Below are 19445 nucleotides of genomic sequence, written 5' to 3'. Positions count from 1 at the left end.
GAAACATTTTCAAGGTATGGAAAAGTCAAGGTTTGAAACCGCCAAAAGTTCTGCTATAACGTTCCTATGGTATATGTCAGATGTTTTGTTTACGTTTTTTGTTTTTTTTTAGCACAACAGTATCTCCAGCAGAAAAGATCTCCAAAAATGCTGTTTTAAATTGTAAAGAAATCCTGACATGTTTACCTTTCCAAAATATTTTAAATGTTTCTCAAAATAAAAAATTTTGTGTTCAAAGGGGGAAAAAGTTTTAGTTTTTTACCCGGACATTTAAATAGAGCATATATTAGAGCAGTAATCACAATACCTTCAAACTGTGAATATTTTTATCCACAATTAATAATATGCAACTTCCTGATTCCACCTTAAGTCGTTGGAGAAACAGTGAGGGTCCTTTAATTTGTGACGCACTGGATATCTGAGACGGACACGCTGAGCCAAAGATGATAGTAGCAAAATTTATATAAACTTGAAACATGACCTATAACAAACATCAATCTGTGGCTTAAATACCTGTTGCGTATGGCGTCAAGGCCTGATTATTGCTTTGTAGCGTGGCATGCAGTGCTATAGGGTTGTTGCGTGTGCTGTGGCGGTCAACAAAATATACAGCTACCCCACTCTCATTCTCTCTTCCTAACACCTGTGTGAGTGTGCTCGCGCTTTATTTGCTAGCAGGTGCCAGGTATTCCCATGTGACTAAAACATAATACATCACTGTGAAAAACCCAAACCAATCGGTATACAAATAAACATATTTAAATGAAAAGTAATATGGCTCCTAAACATCAGCACCTAATTATTAGGTCAACACATAATAATTATCTAAAATTACAGATAGGAGACAAAAATTAAATGCATGAAAGTTTAACTATAAAGTTTAGGGATGTCCCGATCCGATATTAATTTCGAAAGTAGGTCCGATATCAGTCCAAAAAAACTATATCGGACTGCTTAAAAATTTCCGATATAAGCAGTCCGTTGCGCTCTAAACTCTGTTACAGCTTTTCTATCCAGCAGCGTCCAGAGCCAGCGCATGCAACGCCCTCATGATCACAACACTGCTTGCTAGCAAAGTCCCTTTAGGATTTAACATGCTCTTCACACTAAGTTATGGTATATTACGATAGAAATCTATTGTGATGGTAGCACACGCTGACGCTTTCAACAACGGCACATTTCTACTGGTTTATTTACTTCACGTCAAGTGATCTTTACATTGTTTTGTATACGCTGCAAATCAACGTAGCGCACAACGTGCGAGCCTCATTTAAAACGTTTACAATTCAGTCATGGCATATCGTGGTGCATCCAGTGTGATACCCAATTCAACACCAGCGCTTCCCACACGTAAGACTTTACCTCAGCGGCCCGGTTCTGTGTGCGTGAGAAACTGAGAATACGCCGGCACAGACTTGCATGCTCTGCTGCTGCTGACCCACAGAGACACCTGTTCTGACTTTGGTAGTAGCTTTGAGAAGAACGCGAGGACACGTGGAAAAGAAAAGCCTTTTACTAAATAGACTGATCTATTTAGGGTGACAATACATCCTCTTTTTCCTGGACATGTCCTCTATTTGGGACTTAAAAATTCATTCAGCCAGGATTTCTAAATTGCCTAACATGTCCCGGATTCTGCTTTTGTTTTCTATAGCTGCGTTTTTGCATTACTTTATACACAAACTTTGGCCAGTGCGTCTGAAAGGGAGCAGATTTGACCTGTCAGTGGTGCACATAGATAGTAGGAGTGAAATAGTGGATTTCTTATTTTTTTATTTCATTTTTTACTTGAACACACTAAAAAGAAACAGTGTCATGTAAAAGGTGTTAAATGCTAAACATCTTTGTTGTTTTAATTGTCTGTTAAATAAGAATAAGGAGTCATTCTGTTGCTAAAGGCCGTTGCAGTTTAAAAGAAAGGATGGTATTACTTTCTGGCAGAAGGAAAATTTTGTTAGAGGCATTCCCATATTTTACTCCTCTTTAAAAAGCCCAGAAAGATAAAGTGCTCTGTGCTCAGTGTCAGCTTTGCACATGAGTTTGCAGTTCTGTCTTTGTTTACATTGCTGTACTTTTCCCATGTGGGAAGTAGGGTGGAATCTGTGCAATATTTTATGCAAATGAAATGAATTTTAATAAATAAAATGATTCTTAAAAGTCACATTATTTTATGTCCTGTGGAGAAAAGGTGTTTCAGTCCAGCTACTGCAAGTATATTTATGTTAAAGATAATATCTGCAATATCTATTATTATAAAATTAATAATGTTTTGTTTGGGAACATTGGTACAGCCATAATCTTCTTTTGATACAAATACAGATTAAACTGCTCTGGTCATGTGAATGTTTGCACTAACCATACTGCACATTTTTATTAATTTAACAATAACTTCCTATTTCTGCTGTGTGACAGATATTTTTCAGCTCTAAACTGAATCAAAAATTCATCAAAAAGCTGTGTGTGAAATTGAAACTTTCGACACTCAAACTTTAGCAGTTGGTCAGTTAACAATATTTATTTTTTCTTTTGTTCCTGCTCTCAGCTGTTTTTACCATTTGCTCACGGTAAAACAAATAAATAACTGAAGTGACCTTTAATTAGTATTTTGCACTTTAAAAATATATTTTTGTTTATTCAATTAAGATATTTTTCAGGGTCTTAATATTTATTCTTTAATTCTTTTTTATATATTTTTATGTAAAAGGTTGGGCGACGCAGTGGCGCAGTAGGTAGTGCTGTCGCCTCACAGCAAGAAGGTCGCTGGTTCAAGCCTCGGCTGGGTCAGTTGGCGTTTCTGTGTGGAGTTCTGTGCGTTTCTGTGTGGAGTTTCTATGTTCTCCCTGCGTTCGTGTGGGTTTCCTCCGGGTGCAAAGTCCAAAGACATGCGGTACAGGTGAATGTAGTGTGTGTGTTTTCCAGTGATGGGTTGCAGCTGGAAGGGGATCTGCTGCATAAAACAAATGCTCGATAAGTTGGCGGTTCATTCTGCTGTGGCGACCCCTGATTAATAAAGGGACTAAGCCGAAAAGAAAATTAATGAATGAATGTAAAAGAATCACATTTATGCAACCAATTGTTAATAAATTTATTGTTTTTTTTTACATACTTACTGTTGCTGACTTTTGTTCTCAGTTTGATCTAGCCGTTCATACATTCCACTTAATGAAATAGGTAAAAGTAAAGTATTCATAATTTGTGCTGATTATTGTATTGGATTTGTATCAGTATCAGTTAGTACTGAAGCCTGCAATATCGGTATCGTATCTAAAGTAAAACGTTGTATCGGGACATCCCTAATAAAGTCCAACAGTAAAATGTCCATACTTTTCTTCTTGGTGTCCTCATGGCAAAAAATCTATATAAAAAAAGAGATAAGGCCACAAAAAAGGCCAAAAAATAAATCCACTAAAGGAATTATCCAAAAAAAAAACAAAAAAAAAACAAAAAAAGAATTTAAACTGTAGTTCATATTTAATCAAACTCAGCCTCCAGCAGCAAGCAGACTTTGGTAATAGATCTTCCAAAACAGCTGGTTTGTGTTTTAATGCATACTTTACGAACGAATCCTCTTCGGTCTGGGAAGGTTTGGAATACTCGACCTGTTGGCCAAGAATTTCAAGGAGCTGTGTTGTCCATTATGATCACAAGATCACCCACAATGAGGTTCCTTTTAACTCCTACCCATCTCTGACGCTCCTGTAGCTGTTTCCACCTCCTAAGTGCATACACGTCTGTTGGTTGGAACAACCCTGGGGGTAATGATGGTGAAGTCTTTAAGTGTAACAAGTTAGTGTTTCAAGGTCATTCAGATCCATGGAAGCCTTGGTTATTGGACGGCTGTTGATGATGGCGTCAATCTCACAAAGCACTGTGTGAAGACCTTCTTCATCCAGGTTTTGCACCTTAAACATTGAATTAAGGACTTTACTCTCTAATCTTATTAACCTCTCCCATGATCCTACATGATGAGAGCCAGGTGGGTTAAAGCTCATCTGATTCCCTTCTGCAACAAAAGATCATTGATCTGCCCCTGCTTCTACTGTTTAATGCCAGCTTTCAGCTCGTGCTCTGCACCTGCAAAATTTGTTCCATTATCTGAACGCAACTTCCGCACCTGTCCCCTTCTGGAAATGTAATGCCTGAGTGCATTAATGAAGGAGTCTGTATCTAGTGACGGAGCAACCTCATGGTGTACAGCTCTGATAGCAAGACAGGTAAATATAACACCATACCTCTTTACCATGCTCCTTCGGCTCTTAACTTCAAAAGGTCCAAAATTGTCCACTCCCACTCGAGTAAATGGCGGTTCATCTGGGACTATTCTTTCATGTGGCAAGTCTGCCATTTGCTGGTAAACTGACAGAGCATTTAGACGGCGACAGATAATGCATTTAAACAGTACTTTCCTTATGGCTACACTGACACCAGTTATCCAGTATTTCTCCCTCAATTTGGACAGCATACTCTTCCGTCCACCATGCCCCACTTCCTGATGAACATGGCTCAGCAAGAGCTCTGAAATGTGAAGATCCCTTGCCAGTATTATAGGGTGTTTAATGGCTCGTTTCCACTGACTGGTACGGTACGGTTTGGTTTGGTACGGGTCACCTTTATCAGGCTTGCGTTTCCACTAACAAGGGTACCCTTTTGGTGGGCGTGGTGTATGACAGAAAGTTTCAGTCGACGTCATTCTAGCTCGAGGAAATGTCTACAATAAAGCTGTATGGGTCGTTCACATATCATATGAGACGCACTTCTCACAAAACAGATGCTTTACACACATAAATACTTGTGTAGAAATGTTTATTACTAACTTCTCAGTGAACATGAGTTGATTATAACTGCAGATCAAAGACAGTGCGAAACAGCCTACTGTAAATAAATGAACATATATAAACACATACAGCCCCTTACAGTCTCCGATATGTTCCCAACTACAGAAGAACTACATAAAGTAGACATTTCGCCCATATTTAATGTGCTCTATTTTTCCCGGCTTCTCCTTTGTTTCTTCGCGCTTCACTCTCGCGTTTGTCAGTGTCTGACAGGATCGGGTTTCAAAAGCACGTCAATAATCAAGCGCAGGTTATTATCATCAGCTCAAGAAGTTTGTTATTTAAGATATAATGTTAAGACGCGCGCGAGCGCTAGCAAGAAAGTGAAACTGCTCGCGCCTCAGACTGGCTCGTAAAAAACTACAGGGCACAGGGTAAATCTGCTCTTCTTCTTGGATTTGTGGCTGTCCATCAAGATGACGACAAGGAGCCCAGATCGATCATGGCTCGTTATTATATATATATATATATATAATTCCACTAAAATCTCTTGCTGTGTTTTTCAAACATGGCGGGTTTTTTGTTTTCATTCTGGCTTGTTGCGTAAGCCAGTGGTTCCCAAAGTGGGGGTCGGGACCCCCCGGGGGGTCGTGGGACAATGACGCTTTTTGACAGTGGAAACGGCCATAAAAGCGTACCAAACCAAACCGAACCGAACCGTACCGTACCACTCAGTGGAAACGGGCCATAACTTCCACAGGCATAGCCAATCTACAGAGACGACCACTAACTCTCAGGATTCCATCTTGCAACTGAGGACAGAGTTTATAGAGGTGACTGGATATTTTAATATGTTGCCCTTTCTCCAAACTGGCTAGCTATTCAGGTAATCATTGTCCCTGACAAAATCTAATGATGTCAAGCTCAGCCCAGTCCAAGTCCTTCACTGTAAGTTTACAGCTTGTCCCTTTTAAATAATCCATCTCCTCTGCCACTGAGGAGCTCTGCTGTTCATTGTTGTCAGACTGTTTAACGGTCTAATGTAAGTGCCTACATTTCTTTAAACAAGACATGAGCCAGTCCTTGATCCTCAAGAACCATGCCACAGATTTCTTAAGGTGTGTTCAGGAAGAGAAATACTGGATCAGGCAAGTGACTGGATCTCTTTGATTTGTGTAACAGACATTGCAGCAACATTTTTAACCTCAGGGTCTTCAGGTGAAAGGTAACTGACGTTGTCTTTGTTCACAGGCAACTCACTCTCAGAATATAAAAGAAAGTGAGGCCCTGACACCCATGTAGTGTTTTGAATAAACACATCCACCTTAACACCTCTTGATGCCATATCAGCTGGATTTTTTGCTGTGTCCACATACCTCAACTGCACAGGGCTGGAAACTTTCTCATTTCTGATGTATTTGAGCACGGATGTACTGTCCATCAAAAACGCAGAATCCAAAAGATCCATATGCTGCTCTTTCCTCTAAATGATGTCCATGCGACTGGCCATGGTAGCAGCAATAAGCTGCATTCTGTGGATGGTTACAGATTTTAACGCAGCCACTCTCGCCTTCCCCATGATGAAAGCACTCTGCATTACTGAATGCTTGTTCTTCAGCAACAGGTAAGACACTGTTCCATATCCCAGCACTCAGCACTCTCTCCACAGGTAATGAATCCAACTCTGTTTAAACCTTCCATGCCTCTTGCTCTGTGACTTTCAGGGATAGCTTCCAATACACAAGGCCTGTATGTCATCCATTTTGTGAGGGAAAAAATCCACCCCTGGCGCATAGAGAAACCAGCTCCTGGAGAAGTGACACTGCTTCCTTTTCAGTTGTGTAACAACTGACACAAGGCAGTCATCTACATAAAAACAATTCAATAATTTGTCTACTGCATTCTCACTGTAGTGACATCCATAATCCTCTGCGCACCGTCTGAGGGCTTAGTTGGCACAACTAAGAGATTATGTTACCGCAAACAAATGCAACTTCATACGGTATTCAACAAGTTGTTGTTCCACATCTCCATTAGGCCACCAGAGAAACCTAAGCAGGTCTGTGAATCTTTTTTGCTATTTCTGCAGAGAATTTTGGTAAAAATCTGCGGATTTCTGCGGAACGATTTTGTGGGTATCATAACTAAAACATTAATATATGAAATAAAAAGTAATACCTTTTTAACTTTTATATAATCTTTAAAATGCAAATCCTATTAGATCCACTTTATTTGGTAAACAAAGTCTCTCATATAATAACTCTACTAAAAGACAGAAAATATTACTTTACAAACTGCATTGTAAATAAATCAGGTGAACATTTTTATATTAGTCAATAATATTACAGAAATTTATTTAAAAACTGAATAAATATAGATTTACACACATTTACTCAAGTAAATAAACAGAATAAATGATGGGCTAAATCTGCGGAAACCTGCGGAATTCTGCGCGCGCAGATTCCGTGTTGGCCTACCCATACCTGGTAAAACATGGATTCGACATCAGCCATGATTACTACTGGTTCCTTTTTTTAAAACAAGTCACGACTCCTATTAAAAACTGGTAAGATCTGGGCCCTGTAAGAGTTGAGCATTCAACAATGTTTCTTGATAACTCGCTGCACAGTCAAACACGACTCTGATCTTTCCTTTAGTGGGATGATACACGCCATGGTGTGGTATATAGCATACCTTTCCATCACTGTGGTCCAGTTTCCTCTACAGGCACCTTCTCAGCATAATCTTTAAGAAGAAGATCATTCACAAAGTTGTTATATTGTTGCATGAAATAATGGGTCTTTCTGAAACCTCCTTTTCAGATGATGTAAATGCTGTTCAACAATGTTTTTGTTATTTGGCATGCTGACATCAATGCTCCTTAATGGCAATGCAATCTGGTAGTGACCATTCACATGTTTTACTGAATTACTCAACAATTCTAGGAATTTTTTTTCTTCTCTTGACATTCCAGTATGATTAATAAGGCAGTTTTCAGGGAAGTTGATTTTAAACTGTTGGTGCCAGAGCTCATCCAGATTAACAGCTGAAATTCTATTAACTGTTCCCAGTTAACCCTTTCTCCACTGTCTCCCATCAGTGGTCCATTAACAGTCCAGCCCAGCATGGTCCTTATGGCATATGATCCATCATTTACACTGCATATCACTTGTAATGGTTTCAGTGCTTTAAGGACTTTGGTTCCTATCAGGAGTTCTATTTCTGATTCGATCTGAGGTAAGTGAATATGTTTTAAATAAGACCATCTTTTAATATCCATATTAGTTGGAATATTTCCTCTGTGCACTGGCATGGACTCTTGTGTATAAACCTTTGGCAGCTCAAGAAAACGGTCTCCTTCCAGTGCCGCAAACTCCAGACCAGATACAATGTTGCTACTTACAACCTTCTCCTGCCCCATGGTTCGTAGGAGAATATGCCCCTTTCCGCCTGTAAGGTGAAGCTTGTGCATAAGGTTCTCTGTACAAAACACTGCAGTGCTCCCTTGGTCCAAGAATGCATAGGTTGTAATGATTTTGCTTCCTTTATTAGATTATTAGACCGGTACTGTGGGTAGCTTGCAGTGCTCATCTCCAGCCCCTGTAAGGCCACTTGACACCAGCATGTTGTCAACAGGCACCACTGTGTTCCTCTCAGTCTGCTCAGTAACATGTGCAGGTTTCTTATGAAGTACTGTGTGATTCTTAAGGTTACACTTTGAACAGGAACACTTTGTACGGCAATCTTTACTGATGTGTCCTGTACACAAACAGCCAAAACATATGTCATGTCCCCTTAAGAAGTCTATCTTCTTCTCGTGTACCATTTTCCCCAGCTGTACACATAAATCTAGGGTGTGTCCTCCTCCACAGCACATACACATTTTCTTACCTGTTGTAATAATTTTATTCTCTTTCTTTTAAGACTGACATTTATTTTCCACAGTGTCCACACTGGTCCTAAAGCTGGTTCCTTTGTTTCCTGATCGAAGTTGTAACTTAAGTTTATTCATTCCTTTATACAAAACATCAGTAAGTGGAAATGTTACCAATGTTACCGGATCTGTAAGTATTTTCACTTGTTTCTCAATGAATGTCTCAACAATGTCTTTGAACTTAACTCTCTGGTTGTTTCTTTCCTGCAGCTCACAAACCTGACTCCTGCATCGATCTTTGAGTTTAAATTGAAGATTTTTAATAAAACACACCACATTAGAAGGCATGTCCAAGTCATGAAGATACTGCACATACTCCATTGGATTAAAACAGAAAGAAACTGAAATCCTGCAGAGCCTTCACATCTTCGGTTTTAATTGGGGACCATAAAAGGGCTTTATCCATATAAGCAGAGGCCGTTTTCTTTTCGTTCCCGAACTGTTCCTTCAACAAAGTTCAAATATCCTTGATCAGGATTCATGCAATGACAGCTTCTCACAAGTGCTTTAACATGGCCCCTTGTATATTTCTCCAATAAATACAAATGGTCACAGTTGTCATTTGTGTTTTTTTCAATACCCTTCTCAAAAGCTCTAATAAAACAGGCATATTTCAGTGGGTTACCAACAAATGTGGCAATTACTCTTTTTGGTAAAGCTGAAAGCCCCGGTTGTTGCATAAATAATGTTGTTACTTCATTCTGTTTCCTCATGAGACCAAGAACATAATTTTTGGTTTCTGAATCCATGAAAATGTCTGTATTGTGTGTCAGTAAAATCCAGATGGTTTTAAGGAAATGGTGTGACATTGATGTTTGATGGAGTAATATGGTCTCTCCTTGTTTTAATCTCAAGGAATAAATTCACCTGCATCAACATTAAGTGGTTTTTTAGGTTGTCTTGCCACATAAGAGTTCATCCCATCTGAAACATTTGATGTCATTTTCACACTTGTTGTACTGTGTGCTTTGAGAATCTAAAGTTTTGTCGGTTCCCCTACAATTTCAGCATCCAGTTGCAATCTTTCTTTCCTTTTACTCAACTGTCCCTCCTCTTCTTCAAGTGCATGTCTTTCTTCTAATAATTTTTTCTTCATGGCTAAAGCAGCCAATTTAGCTTGCGCTTTTAAAAGTGCAGAGCAAGTTGAAGAATGTTTTGACTGTGTTGATTTGTTACTGCTCATGTTTGAGACACTATCACATGGATTCATTTCATCCTTAATTTCAACTTAATTTGATTTTGCGGAATGTGATACATTTTCGTTCATTTCTGTTGTGTTCGGTGAAACACCCTGGGTTTGCTCAGTTTCACTGATCCATTGCTCAGTTTGGTTTTGAAACACACTGCTGTAATTCATTATGCTTAACCATTCCTTTTGTTTAAAGAGCCCATATTATACATGAAATAGAGTCATATTTAGGTTGTAAGGGTCTCCAACAACAGTCTAATATGCATGCAAGGTCAAACAACACTTTCATGGTCTTATAATCTGCATTTATTTTTACCTAGTTATCCCAGCGACTCCCATATGAATCATTCAGCAATTTATTTGTTCCCAAACCCCTCCTCAGCGCGAAGCTAATCTGCGCTGATTGGACCGATGACAGCCTGCTGCGATTGGTCGACACGGACAAGGCTTCAGCGCGAGGCAGAGTGAAATGCCCAGCTGCTAATCAACAATATAAAAGTAGCCACAGTGCACACACACTTCATAGTGGATTTTGGCTGCCAGTGGGTGAATGTAAATACAGACGATGGACTAGAAAATACTGATGACTAACTATTTTATTGAGCAAAAAGTCCAAGAACTGGCGAGGAGATCTCCTAGCCCGTCGCAGTCTACTTGCTCTTTTCACACGCACGCACGCACACACACACACACAGGGCGGGCGCGTCCATAGAGGAGACCTAGAGCGGCAGAATAGAGAGGGGGTGGCGCTCAGTTATATCCGCGAATCGCTCCGTTATATCCGCGGCGCTCAGTTATATCACCCCCCCCCCCTCCCCGGTCTTCAAATTCAACCGCAACACCCCCGGTCCTTATTTTAAGAGTTAACCTGATACAGTACATGCGGTTACAAGTAACAAAACACAACTAAATACATAATTTGCAAGCTAGAGTAAACGAGGCAACAGTTTTAATCGCACGTACTTACACTGGTGAAATGGGGGAAGAAACTGATTCATGATGCACTGATCCATGTTCCGACAGTCTTTACTGATTCTTCCTTTAACAAACTGATGAAGTCTTCTTTGTAAGCATGTAGTTTCCAGAAGCACTTGATCTGCTCAAGGCTGGGCTATATTGCTGAGGTTTCATCTTTGATTAGACTGTCAATAAAATCCATCTTCACAGCGTGACTTCATTCCATGTGTGTGTGTGTGTGTGTGTGTGTGTGTGTGTGTGAGAGACCTTTTTTCTGTTAGTGGGCGGGGCCGCAGGTTTCAAATCTCCCGGGTTTGCGCGTGCAACTACTTGTGTTTCGTAGCCGCGTCATCACGAAACACCTAATGACTCGTTATCAAGACGACTCGTTTGAAGCACTATGAGTTGACTCTTTTATAGATGAATCAATAGTTTTAAACACTGTACACTTACAGATTTAAGCCTTAGCTGGATATTTCACTTCACTTAGAGCTGTGTTACACACTATATGGAAGGGCATTTTCAAAAACCCATAATATGGGCTCTTTAAGAAATTCATCCTTCAGCGTTAAGGCTGATTATTGCGACGTAGCGTGGCGTGTAGTGCTATAGGGTTGTTGCGTGTGCCGTGGTGGTCAACAAAAAAATATGACTACCCCACTCTCATTCTTTCTTCCTACCACCTGTGTGAGTGTGCACACAATTTATTTGCTAGCAGGTGCCAGGTATGCCCACCTGACCAAAACATAATACGTCACTGTGAAAAACCCAAACCAATCGGTATACAAATAAACATTATAATTAAATGCAAAAATAATATGGCTCCTATCCGTCAGAATCTTATACCGGCCCATGCCTGTTTATCAGTATACTGTTTTTGTTGTAGGCTAGAATTTTTAGTCATGGAGTATATGTTGGTATCCCAAATCGGGGTGTATTGAGATGGTGAGAGTGGGGATTTGGGGATTTGATGAAAGTGCCTCCAGGCTGTCAGAGTTGCTTTTATTGTGGGCATTTTAAAACAGTGATGTTTTTGTTCAACTGTGAAAGTGTAGTTCTGAAATGTTAATGTCTTTAACAATGATTGATTGTTCAATATTTTGCCATATATTCTCATAGGTTAGGTTTGATCCATTTGAGTATGTTTTGGAGCTGATTTGCCAAAAAGTAGTTGTAAAATATGTGGTGCTTCTAGATCTCCTTGTGGTTTTGAGTCTAGAGATTTAAACCAGGTACGAGTGGGTTATGCTGGAGTCATTAAAAATAAACACTTTACTTTTTAGATTATGGACATTTTAGTTTAAAATATTCTACCTATAGTGATAAGTTCATCCAACGTTGAAGATCATCTTATTTTAAGTAACGGAGTATAGTTCTGACATACTGGGGGAAACTTTACCCAAATAGGTGATGTAGTTGGTGCACAGAGGGATTGGTTATGCTTGGGATGTCACATCCACACTGGAAGAATGTAATGGAAGTACAACAGTTCATTGAGTTTTCAGAAGTGAGTTTTGTTTTTTCTTGTAATGATGTTTGTGTTTTGTAAGTATAAAAATATATCATCTGCGTAAAGACTTATTTTATGATTCATGTTTATTGTTTGAATTTTTTTAATGTAGTTATTTTAACAGATGGCTGCTGCTAGTGGTTCAATTAATATGGTGAATGGAGAGGGAGAGAGTGGGCATCCTTGTCTAGTTCCCTGGTGTAGAATAAAGCTGTGTGATGTAAGTCCGTTAGTAATGACCGTGGCTGACAGTAATGTGTAGAGAATTTTAATCCAGTTAATGGATGACTCCCCAAAACCAAACATGTGGAAAACAGAAATTTACGGTTCACTTTGTCAAAGGCTTTTTCTGCATCGAGAGTGACTTTGATGGTTTTGTTATTGTTTATTGATAAGTGTTATATTACGTTTATGAATCTCACATTCCCTTTAAGACTAACTTGCGTCACCCTAAGGCGCATTTGCTATTTACATGGTGGACTTTCTTAGTAAAAAAACTGAATGCTTCACTAGCGAGAAAACAGTTGAACAAACCAGCTGCAGTGAGCGGATAAAGAACGAGCCTCCTCCATTCAGCCTCTTTACTTTCTCTTAACTTTACTTTTACTTCTTTACTTTCATTTATAAGGAAGAGGTGTTGTACACACTTCACTGAAGACATTCATTGGCCTATATATTTAATTTTGTGTGTTAAGCGCAAAAAAATAGTTTGGAAACTAAATTCATTTCTTATTTCCAGCTAATGAATAATTTAACAATAATAACCCCCCACCCCCAAACCCTTTGGACTGAGAATCTTTGGACTGACATAAGATTTTGTGCCTGAAGAAGTGCCTGTGATTCAGGCCACTTGCCCTTATCAAGCTTATACATGTCACCACCACCTTCATGACCAATTTTCACTTCAAAACTTTACAGCAGAGTGCTGGCTGGTGAATAAGGCAGTGAACTTGTAATGGTGGGGAGAGACCTCTTTGGGCCTTTTCTCTATTTACACGTCCTATCAGCCCCTTTGACACACCAACCATAATATGTGCTCCATCAGTCGTGATGGGGCACCATCAGTTTTGCCCAACTCTCCCATCGTTTGGCACGTTTTAACAAAAAATTATTTCCTTCTCCTGTTGTTCTACCTTTGAGACTTTGTAGGATTGCCAGCTCCTCTGACACTTCAAAATTTGAGCTTACACCGCAAGGAAAAATTTGCAGCTGTGTCATGTCTTGCACGTCATTACTCTCATCCTGTGCTAATGCAAAAAATTCAGTTCATCTGGTGATTGTACTTGCTGACAGACTGATTTTTCCAATCAGTTTAGCTACCTTAAAGTTAGCTGGAATGGATGACTGATTCAACTTTCACTTTCTAAAACTGTTATTAATTGTATGCGTTTTTGCTTAACCTTTCTATTTAAAGGTTCAAGACAACCTGGAGAACTTTTTTAAAGATTTTAACAGATTTTTGTATGTTAAGCACTATTTAAGAAAACATTAGGACCTGTCAGCTTTAATTCTGGGGAAAACTGGATGATTTTGAGCTTTTGTCAGCTAATTTCATCTTCCGGGTTCAAAATCTGTGATGTAGCACGCAATTGCTAGTGGGGTGATGACTTGTCAGTTTCTTATTAGTATTCATTCCTGAGTTTTCTTATCCTATGAGAAGACCCTGCTTCTTAATTATTCATGACTACATGTGCTTTCCGTCTATGGTGCATTCTGATGACAGACCACAGACCCGCAAAGCTGAGGCCCCGTCTGTGCATGACACACAGTATTTAGCCGTTCATGAAGGCTTGTGTTTGTTTCCATGATCCATGGAGTTTGTTGCATGTGTAAGGGCCCATCTATTTTTCCTATGACGGAACTAACAGCATGGGTGAAGGTTAAATGCATGTAAGCCTTTTAGCACATGTGAAAAGAAATATTTTTATTCATTAAGATTTATTTTAATTTGTTTCCAAATCCGAATTTTAATCTGACTCCAATTTATAATAATTTTAGATTTATCTAATTCATGCTGATCACCTTATAGGTTGTGATTCGGTCTAATTTAGATTGATTAACCTAATAAATCCTTATTCTCAAGTAATGGTTCATCGTTTACCCGAAGTCGCTTAGAGTCAGTATGCTGGCCAGTTACATCTGCTCACGGACACATCCTCGCCAGTTCCGATTCTTAGCCGATAAGCTAATTTCCTTTAAGTAATAATAGGCCGCCCCATGCTTGCTCATACTTAAAGGAAGTTTGATTTAGCCCCCTAGATTATATTATACTAAGTCAGTGATTGTCAGAAATCATTAGGTCTCTAATGCTGTGCCCATGCTCCATCCATTGATCCTGAATGTATGACAAATCCTGCCTAAACAATCTACTAGATTTAAATGATTTCAGGAGATATTAAAGTTAAACAAGAATTTTACATTTATTTGTCAGGCAAAGATTTTCCATTCCAATTCACATAACTAAACAAAATAAGCCAATCAAGATTGTACAACATCAATTATTCGAAGATACATTTAAGTTAGAGGTTAATACCTGACCGTGTAGAAATACATTGCAGCATATAAGTCCTGATGCAGAGCTCAGAGACTCACAAACTGCAATGGGGTATCCTGCCTACAGACTCCCCCAGACACTTCTGCACCCTTTGCCTAAATACTCAAATCATCATAAATTCAAGACAATAAAAGCGTCACCAAGCCTCTTGCCTGGTCATGAGTTGATACAAAGACCATTTTCCCTAGAGTGGAGCATCTGGCAAAGATCTTATCAAAGAAATTAAGACCACTTTACCAATCACACAGAGACATTTAAAATGACACTAAGCATGTCAAGTTAAAATTCACAAATACTGCAAATATACATCTTATATCATTTCACCATAGAAGCTTGAAATCTGGTCATTCCTGAGTAACCTTTTTAATGACCCAGGCCGTATAACTGGGGAGGGTAAGAGGGCCTGAGGATAGGTGATGGGTCAACTGTCCAGATGGCTTTCTCGAGATCCTCTCTGAAGATTATAAAGTTTATTGTTTTATAGCATGTTAGTTCTCGTGGTCTGATCTTTAGAGAATTTCACAGCAGTTTTCAGACAGTAAACTCCAGGGCAAAGAGGGGGGGGGGCTCAGGATGCATGATCGAGACAACCCGAACAACTGGTTTCCTAGCTGATCTTCTTCTCAGATTAGAAAGTTTATTGTTTTAGTGCTTGACCATTCTCATGGTCTTGCCTCGTGTGGAGCTCCATAACCGTTTTCAGGGTTTAATATTATGGAGAGATATAGCCATCCTTACACATGGCTTTCTCCGCGATACTGTCAGGGCCACCAAGACAGCCAACCTGTTTGTGTGCAGCAAGCATTTTTGTCAGGAGAGTGGTACGATAATTGGAGAATGCCGGACTTTGTCTTTTATCAGTTGAGTTCCTTACCATTCAGACACATCGCCTATATCCATGCTGCTGTGTTCCCTATGTTTAAAATCCTCTGGATTACCAACAGGACTAATGGTTGGAATAAATAGGGAAAGACACCTGCTGTACTGCTATCCACTGTGTCTGCATTCAGACCCGGGGATTCAGGAGGAGAGAAGTCCTCCTCATTTAGTGTTTATGTAAACATGATTATCTTTATAATGAAATAACGAAATGTGGTTATATATTATATGAAGTTTTGAATAGCTTATCACAGCATTAAATTACTTACTGTTTATTTCTTTGCATTTTAACTGTGTAATATAAAATCATGGGTCAGCTTACATTTTGTATTGATTTTTTTTTATCTTAAGCTGGTGAGCCAACTGACAAAAGCCCTTCTTTCTCCCCTACTCTGCTGGCCACACTCATCCCTCTGCTCGCAGCACTCCATGCCCATTTTGGAGCATTTTTTGAATGAATTCTGAGGTAGACTTGAACTGAAAAAGGGGGGTTTTCGCTTGGCTTTGCAGCTGACTGCATGCACAGCAATGGGAGAGTGAGCAAGAGAAACTCATTCTCATTCTTTAATCTAAAAAGCTCAGAAAAACTCTGAGAGGATATTCTCTTGAGAGGACGAAATTGCATCTAAACTTGCAGCAAAATATGTGTACACCATTAGAAATAATTAATCACTTTAATTGCCTTATTTAAATAATATACACGTTATTCTTGTAATTACAAATTTTGTAGGAATATTGTTTTTGATTATTATTTTTCTGTCATTTATTTCTAAATTGCTGTATATTTTATTTATTTGATGTCAATATATTGCACATTTATAAAATGCTTTGGCAATACTGTACAAAATGTCAAGCTGAACTGGAGAGAGAGAGAGAGAAGCAGCTTTTACCTGTCAGTTGCTGCACATGACTCCTGAATAGCATAAAAGTAATAGAAATAGTGGATTTAATTCGACTGCCTTTTTAAAACGTTAACCCATTAAAAACTCATGTTAATTCTAATTTTAAACCGTAACACAGCCACAAATCTATTAGCGTATATAGAACTAAATAATTGAACTCAAGGTGCTAAACACAACTATTTAAAAAGCGACAATAAAGACTGTGGCACTCTAAGAGATGAATTGAAGACTATGCTGCTGGAGACTATGTGGGGAAAATTACAGATAGCTAATCACTATCATGTTGTTTTGGAGTGTCAGAAACTAATCCCATACTGTAAAGAGTTTCAAAAACACAGAAGCTGTTTTTGAGGTGCAACTTGCTTTTACTTTCTTTATATTTGGATTGGATGAGTGGATTAATAAGGACAATAAACTGCTGATAATCATTCTGGCAGCTAGTAAAAAAGTAATGGGATAGTAAAAGGATAGATTATATTAAGCCATTACGTCCAGATTATTAATGAATTCTTAAATTATTTTTTAAGGCATTCTTTTATGTAGCTCCCCATGTTTTACTGTATAGTTGCTGTTAAAGGGAAATAATACACAGCATATGTAAGATCTGTTAATCTATTTCTGTCTGAGAGTTTATGTATGTATCATCTTCTTGAAAAAAAAATTGTGAAGCATCCTGGTAATTCTTTTTGGTTTTTCAATGTCAGACACTTCTTTTCTTAAGTTGGCATGGTTCACTGATGCATAAAAAATAATGCTGTTTGACTAAAGCTGATATTAAAGAATTACTTACTGATTTATTTAAAACTAAATAAAACAAAAGTACAAACAGTACATCAGGTTTTTTAATTATTTTTCTTTATCATTAACCATTTATTAGAGCTTTAAAAGCTTATGTTTAAGTATATTTTGATTCTCACAGATAAAGATCAGCTTCATGACTGAGCTGAAAACTGGAACCGAGAATGAAACAAGCATGACATTACTCAAAGGGGACAGTCACATTCACACTTGATCTTGTTCCTGTTTTTTTTTCTTTTTCATAACCAGCAGAGTCTGAGTTTCACACTTCTTTTTTTTATCTTTCTGCATGCAGGCCCCAAATAGACAGGTGATGCATTACTGGCTGCAGCAGTTACAGCAGAAACGATGGGAGTTCTGCAACATGCCTGGCCCCAGAGACAGCTGGTGTTCCCCCACTCCATTGTATCCTCATACAGGGTTGGTGGCCAAAGATGCAGGTGAATATGTAAGAAGAAAATGAGCATGTCATGACAAAGCAAGAACGATACAAATCAGTTATTGGTCCACTAGTTTTCTATTCGTTTTCAGAGTTTTGTCAACCTTTTTTGTTACCATTAATCATGAGAGCATATGATTCTTCTCCCACTATGGCTCTTTTACAATTTTTTTTTTTTTTAGAAAGCATGTATAAAAGTAGAATTTAAATCTCTGTCTGCAAGATGTCCATGGAAAGTGGCGGGGCCCCTTGCAACCTGAAGGGAAATGACAAATAAATAAAATAAAAAGTAGGTGTACTAAAAGCAGTTTTCTCTCGGAACTCCACTAACAATGTGACCTGTCAGTACCCTTTGGTGAGATCTAGCAATAAGATATACTGGTCCCTGCCAATGTGTAGCCATTATATGCAGAGATCTCATTCAGGCCAAGGTTATAATAGTTTTGGATTTTTCATTTGTTTTAGTTTTTATTTCGTTTTGTTTTTTTTGTTTTGAAATTCAGTTAATTTTACTAGTTTTTATTAGTTTTTATATTTTATAGTTTTTATTAGTTTCAGTGTTAGTTTTAGTTTGTTGTTTTTTTTGTAAATTAGGCTATTTGTTAGGCACAAAATCATCAGAATAAATATTGTATAATAAAAACTCAACCATAGATGGACTACATTTTTTTAACAAGAACACTACCATCTACTACTACCATCTACCCATCCTCAAATGCAAATACAAAAGTGCAAGGCTACTTATGAGGTTAAATACACAGTAGTGATGGGAAGTTCGGATCTTTAATACGAACCAGATCTCTTATGACATTCCACCCAGGTTTGGACTCAACATATCAAAAATATGTTGTCAGCAATGATAATTTCAGTCAGTAAAACAACAGCATGATCTGAAAAGTTTCTTACAATTACGTTCTGCAACCCAACTGAAGCATGATTAACTTATTTAAATTCCATTACGACTTTCTGTAATAAACTTCCGTTTCGCAAGATCCCACATTTAAGCCCTCGGTTCAAGTTTGGTTAAGTCTCAGCAGGCTGCCATGTACTGTTTGTGTTCGGTTCACTGAATCACGCATACGCAGCATTATCGCTTCACCACTTCTCAAATCTAATTTGATGTACAGTTCTAATAACTGAATAACTCCGTATACATTGGTTCATTTTGAGTCAGAGGGGGCGTATCAGCCATGACCCGAATCGTTTCAAATGATTCAGTTCGATTTGGTAAATTAGTTCAACTGGTTCACTGTAGAAGATCTTGTTAAAAAGAATGATTCATGCGCGATCACAATCACTAATACAGAAATTATTAAAAACCCATTGTTGGGCCAGATGTGTTAAAATAATACTTTTATTAGCCCTGTACTGAACCGTTAGTGAATTGTCCACCAAAGAAACAATTAATTTTGACACCTCTAATACTAAATAGATTTACAAAGACAAAAACAAAGAATATTTTTGCTGTAAATTTAGTTAGTTTCAGTTAGTTTTGTATTTACACAATA

General features: G+C 38.4%; 1 protein-coding gene across 4 annotated transcripts in view; it reads left to right on the top strand.

Moving 5' to 3' along the window:
* tbc1d2b (TBC1 domain family, member 2B) overlaps window positions 1–19445 on the top strand; it is a 53920-nt gene that overhangs the window by 3569 nt on the left and 30906 nt on the right. For all 4 annotated transcript variants that reach the window (XM_056451611.1, XM_056451612.1, XM_056451610.1 and 1 more), the window contains exon 2: window positions 17794–17938. In XM_056451611.1, the coding sequence (XP_056307586.1) occupies window positions 17794–17938 (145 nt within the window). The remainder of the gene's footprint in view (window positions 1–17793; window positions 17939–19445) is intronic.

The sequence above is a fragment of the Danio aesculapii genome, chromosome 25 (assembly GCF_903798145.1).
Source record: "Danio aesculapii chromosome 25, fDanAes4.1, whole genome shotgun sequence".
NCBI classification, from domain to species: domain Eukaryota; kingdom Metazoa; phylum Chordata; class Actinopteri; order Cypriniformes; family Danionidae; genus Danio; species Danio aesculapii.
This window is presented reverse-complemented; position numbering and strand designations above follow the sequence as displayed.